Source organism: Monodon monoceros, unplaced genomic scaffold, assembly GCF_005190385.1.
Source record: "Monodon monoceros isolate NGI ecotype Baffin Bay Population unplaced genomic scaffold, NGI_Narwhal_1 Super_Scaffold_9, whole genome shotgun sequence".
Lineage (NCBI taxonomy): Eukaryota > Metazoa > Chordata > Mammalia > Artiodactyla > Monodontidae > Monodon > Monodon monoceros.
This window is the reverse complement of record NW_021703786.1, coordinates 16974172-16984856: the sequence shown is the minus strand read 5'-3', so window position 1 is coordinate 16984856 and position 10685 is coordinate 16974172. Positions and strand designations below refer to the sequence as shown.

The 10685-nt window shown below is 45.4% G+C and overlaps 1 protein-coding gene across 3 annotated transcripts in view; it reads right to left on the bottom strand.

Annotated features, from left to right (window-relative positions):
- WIPF2 (WAS/WASL interacting protein family member 2) overlaps nucleotides 1-10685 on the bottom strand; it is a 43396-nt gene continuing 32711 nt past the window's right edge. For all 3 annotated transcript variants that reach the window (XM_029211752.1, XM_029211754.1, XM_029211753.1), the window contains 3 exons: nucleotides 6587-6796; nucleotides 5130-5231; nucleotides 1-4887 (listed from right to left, as the gene is read on the bottom strand). In XM_029211752.1, coding sequence (XP_029067585.1) covers nucleotides 4847-4887; nucleotides 5130-5231; nucleotides 6587-6796 — 353 coding nt within the window. In that variant the 3' untranslated portion in view covers nucleotides 1-4846. The remainder of the gene's footprint in view (nucleotides 4888-5129; nucleotides 5232-6586; nucleotides 6797-10685) is intronic.

The window sequence follows — 10685 nt, the reverse complement described above, 5'->3', positions numbered from 1 at the left end:
TCAATAAATAGGTAGTTTATTAATCATATTAATAACAATGATGGGTCAAAGAATCAGGAATTCAGCCAACCTGGCAAATATGGATGAAAATGAAAGGAGGCCCTTTTTTCTCCTCGCTCCCGCACCCTCATAGGTTTTTATATCAAACTGTGTGAGAGTGGCTCATACACACACCTATTATGAACCAGTACGGGAAATAATTTCAAGACCTTTGCTAGTGATGAAAGTGTAGATTAAGCTCATTAAATCTTAGTGGTGATTACGTCAGCTGACCACAGTAAGCAGAGAATGTCTGGTTCAATTCTGACACCTATAGTCAAAGTTCAAGAAAGCCAGCTAAGATTTCAACTTAAGCAGTGAAGAAAAAAAGGCAACACCCACATAAAAACAGACACAGTCTGCGTGTTCTGCCCTCACCTTTTCTTCACACTTCAGTGTGAGAATCTACCACACAGACAGGTGTAAAGAAGCATTAGGGATATAAGGAAAGGACACAAGGCCAGGGGGTCTCCTGAGTTCCCTGGAATCATGGGCAAAGGGGAGTTAGGTGGCAAATATAAATAATGACCAACTCTATCAGAATCACCCAGTCAGCCTGGCTAACTGGAACTGTGACTTTCAAAACACAGCGGGAGGGGAGGAGAGAAAACTCCGAGGAAACTGCAGGTGCTTCTGCCCAAGTTAGTATTTCTACTTCCTCAGAGGATCTGGAGTCAAACCAGTACCCTAACCGGAGGCAACAGATTTTCTCTCTTCTATGCCACCACTTGTGGTGGTATTCCAGACAAGACTACACAGTTTTCAGGTTTTTTGCTTTTGTTTTTAAGCAAGGTTTAATTAAACTGCACGGCATCCAGAAGAAAGAAATGTACCAAAGAATCCAACCTGAGACCGGATTATACACTGTAGAAGGGGGTAAAGAAATCAATGCTAATTGGGAGAGGGAGCCCTGTAATCAGAAACAACTCCAAAATAAATCATACAATAAATTATTTTTTAGAAGAAAAGAAACCAATCCACATGCAGACAAAGATGGACGCACACATACATACATACACTCTTCATGCACGTCACTCTAGTCTTTTATTCAGTGTTGACGATGGCTCCCATGCTGGTCGCCGTGGAAAAGGACAAGGGTTAGACGTGAGAAGAGAAGGCTCGGCCCCTCTGCCACCAGTGGAATGAGATTTAAGACCATTAGAGAGGGAACCCACTAAGTTGTCAGACAAGAGGAGAAAGAAGGAAACAGCAGTTATCAAGGAAGATTTTAATTGCTTCAAAAAGGGAGAGAGGAAGAAAGCACAGAAATCTAACACAAGTAAAGGCACAATGAATGTGGAGTTGAATGGAACCAAACCCTTCCTTTGGTTAAAATTATCCTTTTTTTTTTCTGTATGTGTTTTGAAGGTGGTTGTAGTTTTGCTTCACTTTGCTTTTAAGAGACGAGTCTCGAAGGCAGAGCTGTAATGCCTCCCATTCCCTAAAGTAGGGTGGCTCACAGAAAGCCACCTTGACCACGTACAGCCAGGGACTGAGATTCAACAGGGAAAGAAAGACTACAACTGGAATGTGAGGAATCTGATTTGCAGTTGATTGTAGGTTGGGTTTCCAGAAGAACAGACAGCTCAGTGTAGTGCCATCAAAGGGCCTCAGATGCCCTCTACTCCACCCCCAGAGCTTTGCAGAAGGGAAGGACCCTGGAGTCACACTTCACCCCCACTCCCATAAGCACTCAGCCTACAGATTATTTCAAGTGATCAGGAGAATTAAAACACACCCCAACCCTGAGTTGCTCTGTAGCAAGTCTATTTACAATTTTATCTCACCTCTCCCTGGAGGTAAATTTAGGTTTCAAGAGGGGAAGCTATGGGGTGAGGGGATGCCCCCAGGGCAATGGTCAGTGGCTAGTCTCCTTGCCTTTGCCAGTTCAGAGGGCTGGGATGAATTTTTGGAGACAGGAGCCTCATGTCTGTTGGGTGGGATAGCCCCTAAGTGCTCTCACTCTGCGGGCCCAGCTGGGAAAACGCTGGGCCTCTGCAGCTGGAGGAAACCCCCACGATAGAGCAAACCACACCTGGAGCATCACAGTGCTGCGATCCAGGTCTGGGGACCAGAGGAGACGGGGAGAGGGGCATCTAGCTCATTTAAAAACCTGCAGACCACTGGCCTGCTTCCCAGAAAGGGCGGTAAGAAACAACTATGAAGTTTTTCCCACCCGAGAAAAACATCATAAAGCCAAACCCACACGAGGGCTTTTAACACAGCTTCTTGATGCCTAGCTGGGCAATGTCTCTTCCTTCTGGGAAGGGATAAGGGGGTTAATGGGACTGGGCGACAGCCTCAACATGAGACCACCCAGTCTTCCACTGAAGAGATGACATTCCCACAAGCAGATAAAAAGAGCAGTTTAAAAGGTGAGAAGTTTTAGTGCTCTTGTAGCCAGCCCACCTCAAACCTATATTACAAGCTTTTTACAGCATACAAAATAGATCAATAACTATGAGGCTCACATTCCCATTCATCAATAGTAAATATACATGATAATAAATCTGTTATTAACACAGGGACCAAATAGGGTATAAGGCAAAGACATTTAAATAGGTACTGTGTCATCAACATGCTCTGAAGAAGAAAATCCATCTGACTAGATCTAGTCCCAGGCCTTTTTCCATGAGGCCAAGAAAATGAAAATACAGTCAATACCCACGTGACACAGTCCAAATGCTGGGGAATATGAGGGGCAGCAGGTCATACGGGAGGAAGATAGTAGCCCCAGTGAAAAGCTGGGGTTTGGCTTTTACATGTGATGCTCATTTCGATGCTCTATGTTTGAGGAGTGAGGGGAAAAGAGATACGCTTTGATAACATTGTACAAAAGGCATCAACTCCCATTTCAAAAATAAATGGGAAGACTTCACAGTCCAAGTTCAGTAACTGGGGTCAGCATCTACCCTGGAACTCTGCTGCAGTATCAAGTCTTGTACTTTCTCCTTTTCCCTCCACTAGCATCCTCTCTCTAAGCTCCACTGGCTTCAGGATGCTGGGGGGATACTGCTGGGAGGTAACTGCTAACAGATTTGAAAATAAGAATGATAAATAAAGAATGATTAGAAAAAGCGTGGTCACAGACCTAATCATGGTTTGCCCCAACAGTCAATATGGTCCAGGGGATGGCAAAGGATCGCAGACCCCAGATAAATAACTCAAGTTGAGAGCTCTCTCATCTAGCACTGGGAGGACTTGGGTTTCACTGGGAACCATGTACAGATCCTTCGTCTGTGATCCAACAGATAGGAAAGGTCCCTAGGGCAGTTTAAGCCTGTGATGTAACTGATGAAAGCTCCTTTGCTCTCACTTCAAGCTTTGAGCAGCCTCTGCACTTGACAAGAGCTTTAGCAAACCAAACCAGCTGGATGTGGAGCCCAGGAGCTCCATCATGCTGTTGGAGAAGGGGAAGTCCCTGTACCACGATCCAAGCTCAGTTCCTACCTAGACTGGGAACCTCCATTTTCTCTGTGCTCTTTAACTAGGACCTGGAAGACGAAACAACATATTGCTGGCTGCCAGGGAAGATCAACTGGACTGAGGCACACCGCACCAAAGTCCTTGTGCTTTTGGCAGAGGAATCTTTGACTACCCCCATAAGCTTCCTCACCCTTCTCTACTCTGCTGTGCTAACCCCTGCAGTCTTGGGGTTGAGTGGTGCAGAAGGGAACAGGAAGAGCCTGCTCACTCAGACAGGCTATGAACTTCACAACGAGTGGGCCTCAGTTAAAGCCATTCACAGCCCGCAGAGCTGGTCCCTTCCACAAGGTGCTTCACCCTTCCCTTCTTCGTCATCCTGGAGCACCCATCAAGGGCTGAAGTTTCTGAACAGGGATGAAAGGGCCAGTGGCCTTCAGGGCCAAGCAGAGAAGACTGAGGCAGCCTCAAGGTCAAGGTTAAGGCCAAGGCCAAGGTCCTATCTTCCTATCTCTCACTAGAGGTTTTGGGGGTTTCTGAATCCATAATGAATGAATGAAAGGGACTTTTCTCTTGAGGGGATAGGTGGTGAGAGGAGGAAAAACATCCCTCAGCCTCAGCACCTGAAGAAATGGAGCAGGGAGCCCCAGAGGGCTCACATGGCTCCTGGTCCCTGTGACGCAGAGGAACTGACTAGCTCTAAAAGGACCCCCAGTTTACTTCACCCTCTCTTTTTATTAGATGTTTAGTTCAATTGATTAGTATTTAGTGTTTATATCCAACCTATTTCTGGGTATAAGCGTGGGGTGGGGTGAGGGCAAAGCCAAAATACCCCTAAAAATAAAGCAGACCCACTTCCTTGCCCATGCTCTAAACTTGACCTTTAAAACAGATCACTTCTCTGCAAACTCCTTTCCCATTTCACTAAAAATGCCCACCCCCAGAAGTCCTGGCCATGCCAGCCTCCTAAAATGATGAAATATAATATACCCACCAAGCTCCCCCCACAATGGGTAGGAGAAGGTAGGAGTACCATTCTCCACCCCGCCCCGACAATGAGTTCATTCATCACAACAAGGCACCTTTCCCCAGAGGAAAGCAGGAGACATGGAATCTTTTTCCTCATCTGGCCAGCAGGGCTTGCAAGAGGAGGGATGGATGCAGGGTTTGAGACCCTACTGTCAATATAAAGAGTCCGGTCACCAAGTCCAGAGACGAGATGCATAGATGGAGGTGAGCTGGGTGGACGCTTGGAGTCTCGAGGTTGGTTGCACTGGAGAAACACGTTAGGAGCTGTCATGCAGGTTTCAGGGAGAATGGAAGGGACCATCTGAGAAGAGGAGAGGGTCCATCCTTTTCCTGAGGAACAGGACCAAGCCAGGCTTCACCTGAGAATGGGTGGCAAAGGTGGGGCTCCACGGGCAGCTGAAAAAAATAAATAAAAACCACATACGCAAGGTCACCCACCACACCCTGAATAACTCAAACATTCCTAAAATGAGAGACAGACAGGCTCTTCAAGCTAACCTTTAAAATCTGGGACAAGGCTTCGTTGTCTGTTTAAGAAAATGCAGACAAGGAGAAGCAAATTTTAAGCTAAGAAAAGCACGCACCGATTCTACAGCCTATGCAATTATGGAAGACCTTCCATGATTCTCTTCTCTCACCTCGGTTTGTTTTGCTGGGATATATTCTCTGAAAGTGTTTATACTCTTCTGGAGCAGGAAAGTCTTCTACTGGGTGGAAAGAATACTTCGACTCAAAGTCATCTGCAAAAGGAACAATATTAATTCATACCCCCTCCTCGTGCTCCCACTCACCCCTCTGCCACTTCCGACTCTCCCCATACCAGTCTCCCGGGCTTCCTGATGTACCATGAGGGCCTGCCTTGCCCACTGAAGCAAGGTTCGTGAGGGCAGCAACAGCATTACTCTCTGCACCTCGTACACACAGTGTGTTCAAAGGCTCTTTACGTTAAGGAATGAGTCTTTGAACTGGTTCTTTAAATCTTTCCACCCCAAACCAGGCACATACCAGGAAAGGAGCCCAGCTGTTTGCATGGCAGGAGAAGGAAATATAGTTCTGTCTTTCAGTAACATAGTCATGTTAGAGACTATCACCATGGGAAACCAACTGAACTAAATCCACAAATTGGCAGAAATTAATCTAAAATGGGACTATATGCCACCAGCTAGGGAACGATCTGACCAGAAAATTCCCTTTTGGCCCAGGCTCCCCTCATTGAGCTCTGCAACACAGTCGGGATGGCCATGTCATGGCTCCCACTCCCACTTTCCATGGCCCCTCTACAAGAAGGCTCAAATGTTCTATGGGTGTGGCTCGATCACATTCCAAAGGGCATATCCTCCAAGCAAAAATACTGGTCCACTTAACAGGAACAGACTAGAGCAGGGCCAGAGAAGAGTCAGCCATTAAAGAATCTACAGTGTTCAGGCTACAAGGGACTGTGCAGATCCTTCCAGACTTCCTCAACAGAGGGTCTAACAATACCTGATGGACAATCTTTACTTGGTGCTCCATCCCAGACCTAATGAATTAGAATCTCTTAGGTAGAGTCTAAGATTCATTTATAACCTTGGAAAAGTTAATCCAATACACTCTTGAGCTAGTCAGTCTCCTTGTTTCATAGATAAGGGAAGTGAGGTCCAAAAAAATGAAGTGACTTCTTCAAAGTAACACAACTAGTCAGTGGCTTTGGATTACTAGATAAAAGTTGGGTACACAGTGTTGTTTTGTTTTCAAAGGTCCAGAAAGGAGCTCTTCTTCCTAGGAGGATACGTAATTCCTGTCTCAATAATCCTGAAGAGGATACAGTCTCTGGCCTAAAAGCTAACCACAAATAATGAGCCTTGGGGAGCAAGAGATTGGCTTTAGAGTTAGCACAACACCTGCTGATCTTACTTCCATCTATTCCAAAGGAATCGTGCCTAGAATTTGCCTACGGAAAGGGATGTCCATGGATGGACCCAGAAGTCTGAGGGAAGGTCAGGAGAGGAACTGCAGTGAACAGAGGACACCAAGTGACCACTCCCACTCTGCAGCGGCCACTGGAATTAGTGAAGTCACCACAGGAACTATGAGACTAAAACAGCTAGCTACTCACCCAAGAAAGATCGGACAGTGGTAATAGAATCTCTGTGGCCATTCCTCAGGGGTGGTGGAGGCGGTGGGGGGGGCCCAGCTGGCGTCCTTGAGGGTGGAGGTGGGGGCCTTCCTCGGCTCAGGGGTTCTGACCCATGCATTCGGTACGGTGGGGGGGGGGGGGGGGCATCCCTGGTACCATTTCGGATCATGGGTGGCGGGGGTGGAGGAGCTGCAATTAAAGTTCAAAGCAGTTAGGTTTGGATGTAGAGACGGCGATGGACGGAGGGATTTGAGAGACATGGGCCAAAAGAGTGCTCGGTGCTTTCCCAAAGAACCAGACCCTGTGAACCACTGGGCAGCATGTTAAATATCATATTCACCCTCCCCTCATCCCTATTTCTTTAACAACATCACCATTCTTCTCGATACCAAAGTTCAGAATAAATTTATGACCCTTTTTCATTTCCCAAGACAAGTCAGTCAAGAATTCCACTTATCCTTGATGATTTTTTTCTCTGCTTTCGCATGCCTTCCTCCACAATTCTAAGTCAGGGCTTTCTCATTTTTATCTTGTTCTACTGCAAAAAGCCTCTCAAATGTTTTCCTTGCTTCTCATCTCTTAGCCTTTCAATCCATTCTGCATACCACCAACTCACTAATCTCCCCAAAATACTAGCTCAAACTTTTCCAAGGGCTTTGCATTTCCCATATCATAAAGTTTCAAATCCTTAGCTTCCACACTGACTGGGTCTCACCCAATCATTTTCCTTTTTTACACAGTAACCCACCACATCAGTCAGCCTGATTGCACCTTCTTTTCTTCCTTGATCCCTACACTGGATTAGGTACCACTCTTCTGTACTGCTCTATCGACTCTGTCTCTACCACTACTATGTTTTTTACACGTGCTTCTTCCCGAGGGTACTGTATATTTCTTAAAGTCAGAGCAGTGTCCATTCATCTGAGTTCCCAAGCTCAGCACATGGTAGGTCTTCAATCAATACGTGCTAAATAAACCAAATTACATATGCTTTACTCTTGTGACTCCCCCACAATACTCAGAAATACCACCCCTCATCCCTTACTATCAAATCCTACTTTTCTTTAAGGTTCAACTCAAGTCCCATCTTCTCAAGGCTTTTCCAAAGCAATCCACACTAACCTGATTCCCTCCTTTGCTCTCCCACAGCATTTACAGGCTATGTCACTTATTCTAACACTTAGTAGTACAGACTAAAATGAGTGATTTTCAAATTATCTATAATAATTTCATCTGCAGAAGTTATATATTTCCAATGATAGGCTCATTGCTCAAAAAAAATAGGGAACACCTCTTTTGGAATTGCCTCCAAACCCAGGTTGTCAGACAGATCCATAAATATTATCATATGATGGTCACTTCTCATTTCTGAGGTTGCACCACCAACAAAAAAATTCATACCTACGTCTGGCTCTGATTTTTGGCCATTTTCGAAAATCAAATTCACCCTTAAGAGACAAAATTTGCCACCAAGCATAAGGTAAGGTCAAAAGCATGTTGGGGGGACTTCCCTGCTGGTGCAGTGGTTAAGAATCTGCCTGCCAATGCAGGGGACACGGGTTCGAGCCCTGGTCCGGGGAGAGATCCCACATGCCGCGGAGCAACTAAGCCCGGGTGCCACAACTATGAGCCTGCGCTCTAGAGCCCGCGAGCCACAACTATGGAGCCCGCGTGCCTAGAGCCCGTGCTCTGCAACAAGATAAGCCACTGCAATAAGAAGCCCGTGCACCGCAACGAAGAGTAGCCCTCGTTCGCTGCAACTAGAGAAAGCCCACGCACAGCAACAAAGACCCAATGCAACCAAAAATAAAATAAATAAAAAAATTAAAAAAAAGAGCATATTGGGGGACTTCCCTGGTGGCATAGTGGTTAAGAATCCACCTGCCAATGCAGGGGACACAGGTTCAATCCCTGGTCCAGGAAGATCCCACATGCCGCGGAGCAACTAAGCCCATGTGCCACAACTACTGAGCCTGTGCTCTAGAGCCCGCGAGCCACAACTACTGAGCTCACGCACCACAACTACTGAAGTCCGCACGCCTAGAGCCTGTGCTCCACAACAACAGAAGCCCATGCGATGAGAAGCCCGAGCACCGCAACGAAGAGTAGCCGCTGCTCGCCGCAACTAAGAGAAATCCTGCGTGCAGCAATGAAGACCCAATGCAGCCAATAAATAAATAGATAAATAAATAAAAAGCATGCTGGACATCACTGGAATAGGTTCGAATGTGTTTAAGTTAGATTATTTCTATGCTCTGCACTAACAATAATAGTAACTACCATTTATTTGATATCCATCATGTTCCAGGCACTGTCCTGGGCACTTTATATGTATTAAATCTTTAAAAATTCTTGTAGCCACCCCTGCACAAGTATGAGGCATTATCCCCATTTCATAAATGAGGAAACTGGGACTCAAGCTATTTGTCTAAGGTCACAGATCTAACAGACCCAGCATACGTCTGCTCTTCCATAGTAAGAAAACTGCTACACAATGCTTTTCACAACAACCTCAAGTATTAAATATCTCCCGAACAAATGTATAACCCAGTGAGATGGAAATGTGTCTTTTGGTACCTGGGCCATGTTACCAAACAGTACATGGAGACTACTTGGCTTAACAGACAACACTGTCTTAGTAATAAGAGTGTATATCATTCTTCCTGAATTACTGTCAGAATTTCTATAGAGTAACCATAGTTAAGAATGAAACAGTAATGGCATGATTTTGTTATTGTTTTTGTCTTTTTTAAGTATTTATTTGCCTGCACCGGGTCTTTAGTTGCAGCATGAGGGATCTTCGTTGTGGTGTGTGGGATCTTATAGTTGTGGCATGCAGACTCTTAGTTGTGCCATGAGGGATCTATTTCCCTGACCAGGGATAGAATCTGAGCCCCCTGCACTGGGAGCGTGGAGTCCTAACCGCTGGACTACCAGGGCAGACCCTGGGATGATGCTTATAGACAAGAAGTCTGGCACTGTAGGCCCAGTAAATGTTAGTTTTAGCTTCCCATAAAACACACTCAGAATGTCAACTCTCCCTCACTCTCCAAGGTCTGTATAAGTATGGATGGGGCCATTAGAGGCCATAATTAAAGAGAAATCTCCTTAACTCCTCCCAGCAGATCTCTGAACCCTGTTTTCATTCCAAATCTGCCCAAACCGAAGCTCTTTCAGGTCATCCTCAAAGTATTTCCCTAAGACTCAGATTTCTCAGGGCCCTGAGAGTCTGCATCTACTGCGAGGGCGGGGTCAGGGAGAGTAAGGTAGATGGTCGGTCAGGCTCAAAAGGACACCAGCTAGACTCTGAGCAGGAGGCAGTGATGAGGGCCAACCTGGATGGGCAAAACGGAGCAGGACCAAGAGCTGCCTGCTTGGCTCCCTCAGCACCCTCCCTCAGGGCCCACCCTGACCAGACTCTGCCATCTCTAAGAAGTTTCTGAGCTCTTTGTCACATCCAGTTTCAAGACTTTCAAGTGACAGAGCCAGAACCCAAGGACCCCAAGAAACAAGCAGCGTGCAAAAGAAACCCTAGGATAGGAAGACTGACTTTTGTAATCCAAGATAAACCCGTATTAAAGAAAGCATGATGTTATTTTTATTTTAACTGAAGTATAGTTGATTTACAGTGTTGTGCTACTTTCTGCTATATAGCAAAGTGATTCAGTTATATTCTCTTTTTATATTGTTTTCCATTATGGTTTATCATAAGATATTGAATATAGTTCCCTGTGCTATACAGTAGGACCTTGTTGTTTATTCATTCTATATATAATCACTTACATCTGCTAAATCTAACCTCCCACTCCATTCTCAATTCTTTTAAAAAGAAAAAAATTCCCTTAAAAAAATAGTGTTTTAGGGACTTCCCTGGTGGTCCAGTGGTTAAGACTCCGTGCTCCCAATGCAGGGGGACTGGGTTTGATCTCTGGTCAAGGAACTAGATCCCTCACGCCGCAACTAAGACCCGGCACAGCCAAAATAAAATAAATAAATAAATAAATACATATTTTTTAAAATAGTGCTTTACTCTGCAAAGGAAAAATTCAGAAAACAAATGCTATGGACAATAAGGGAC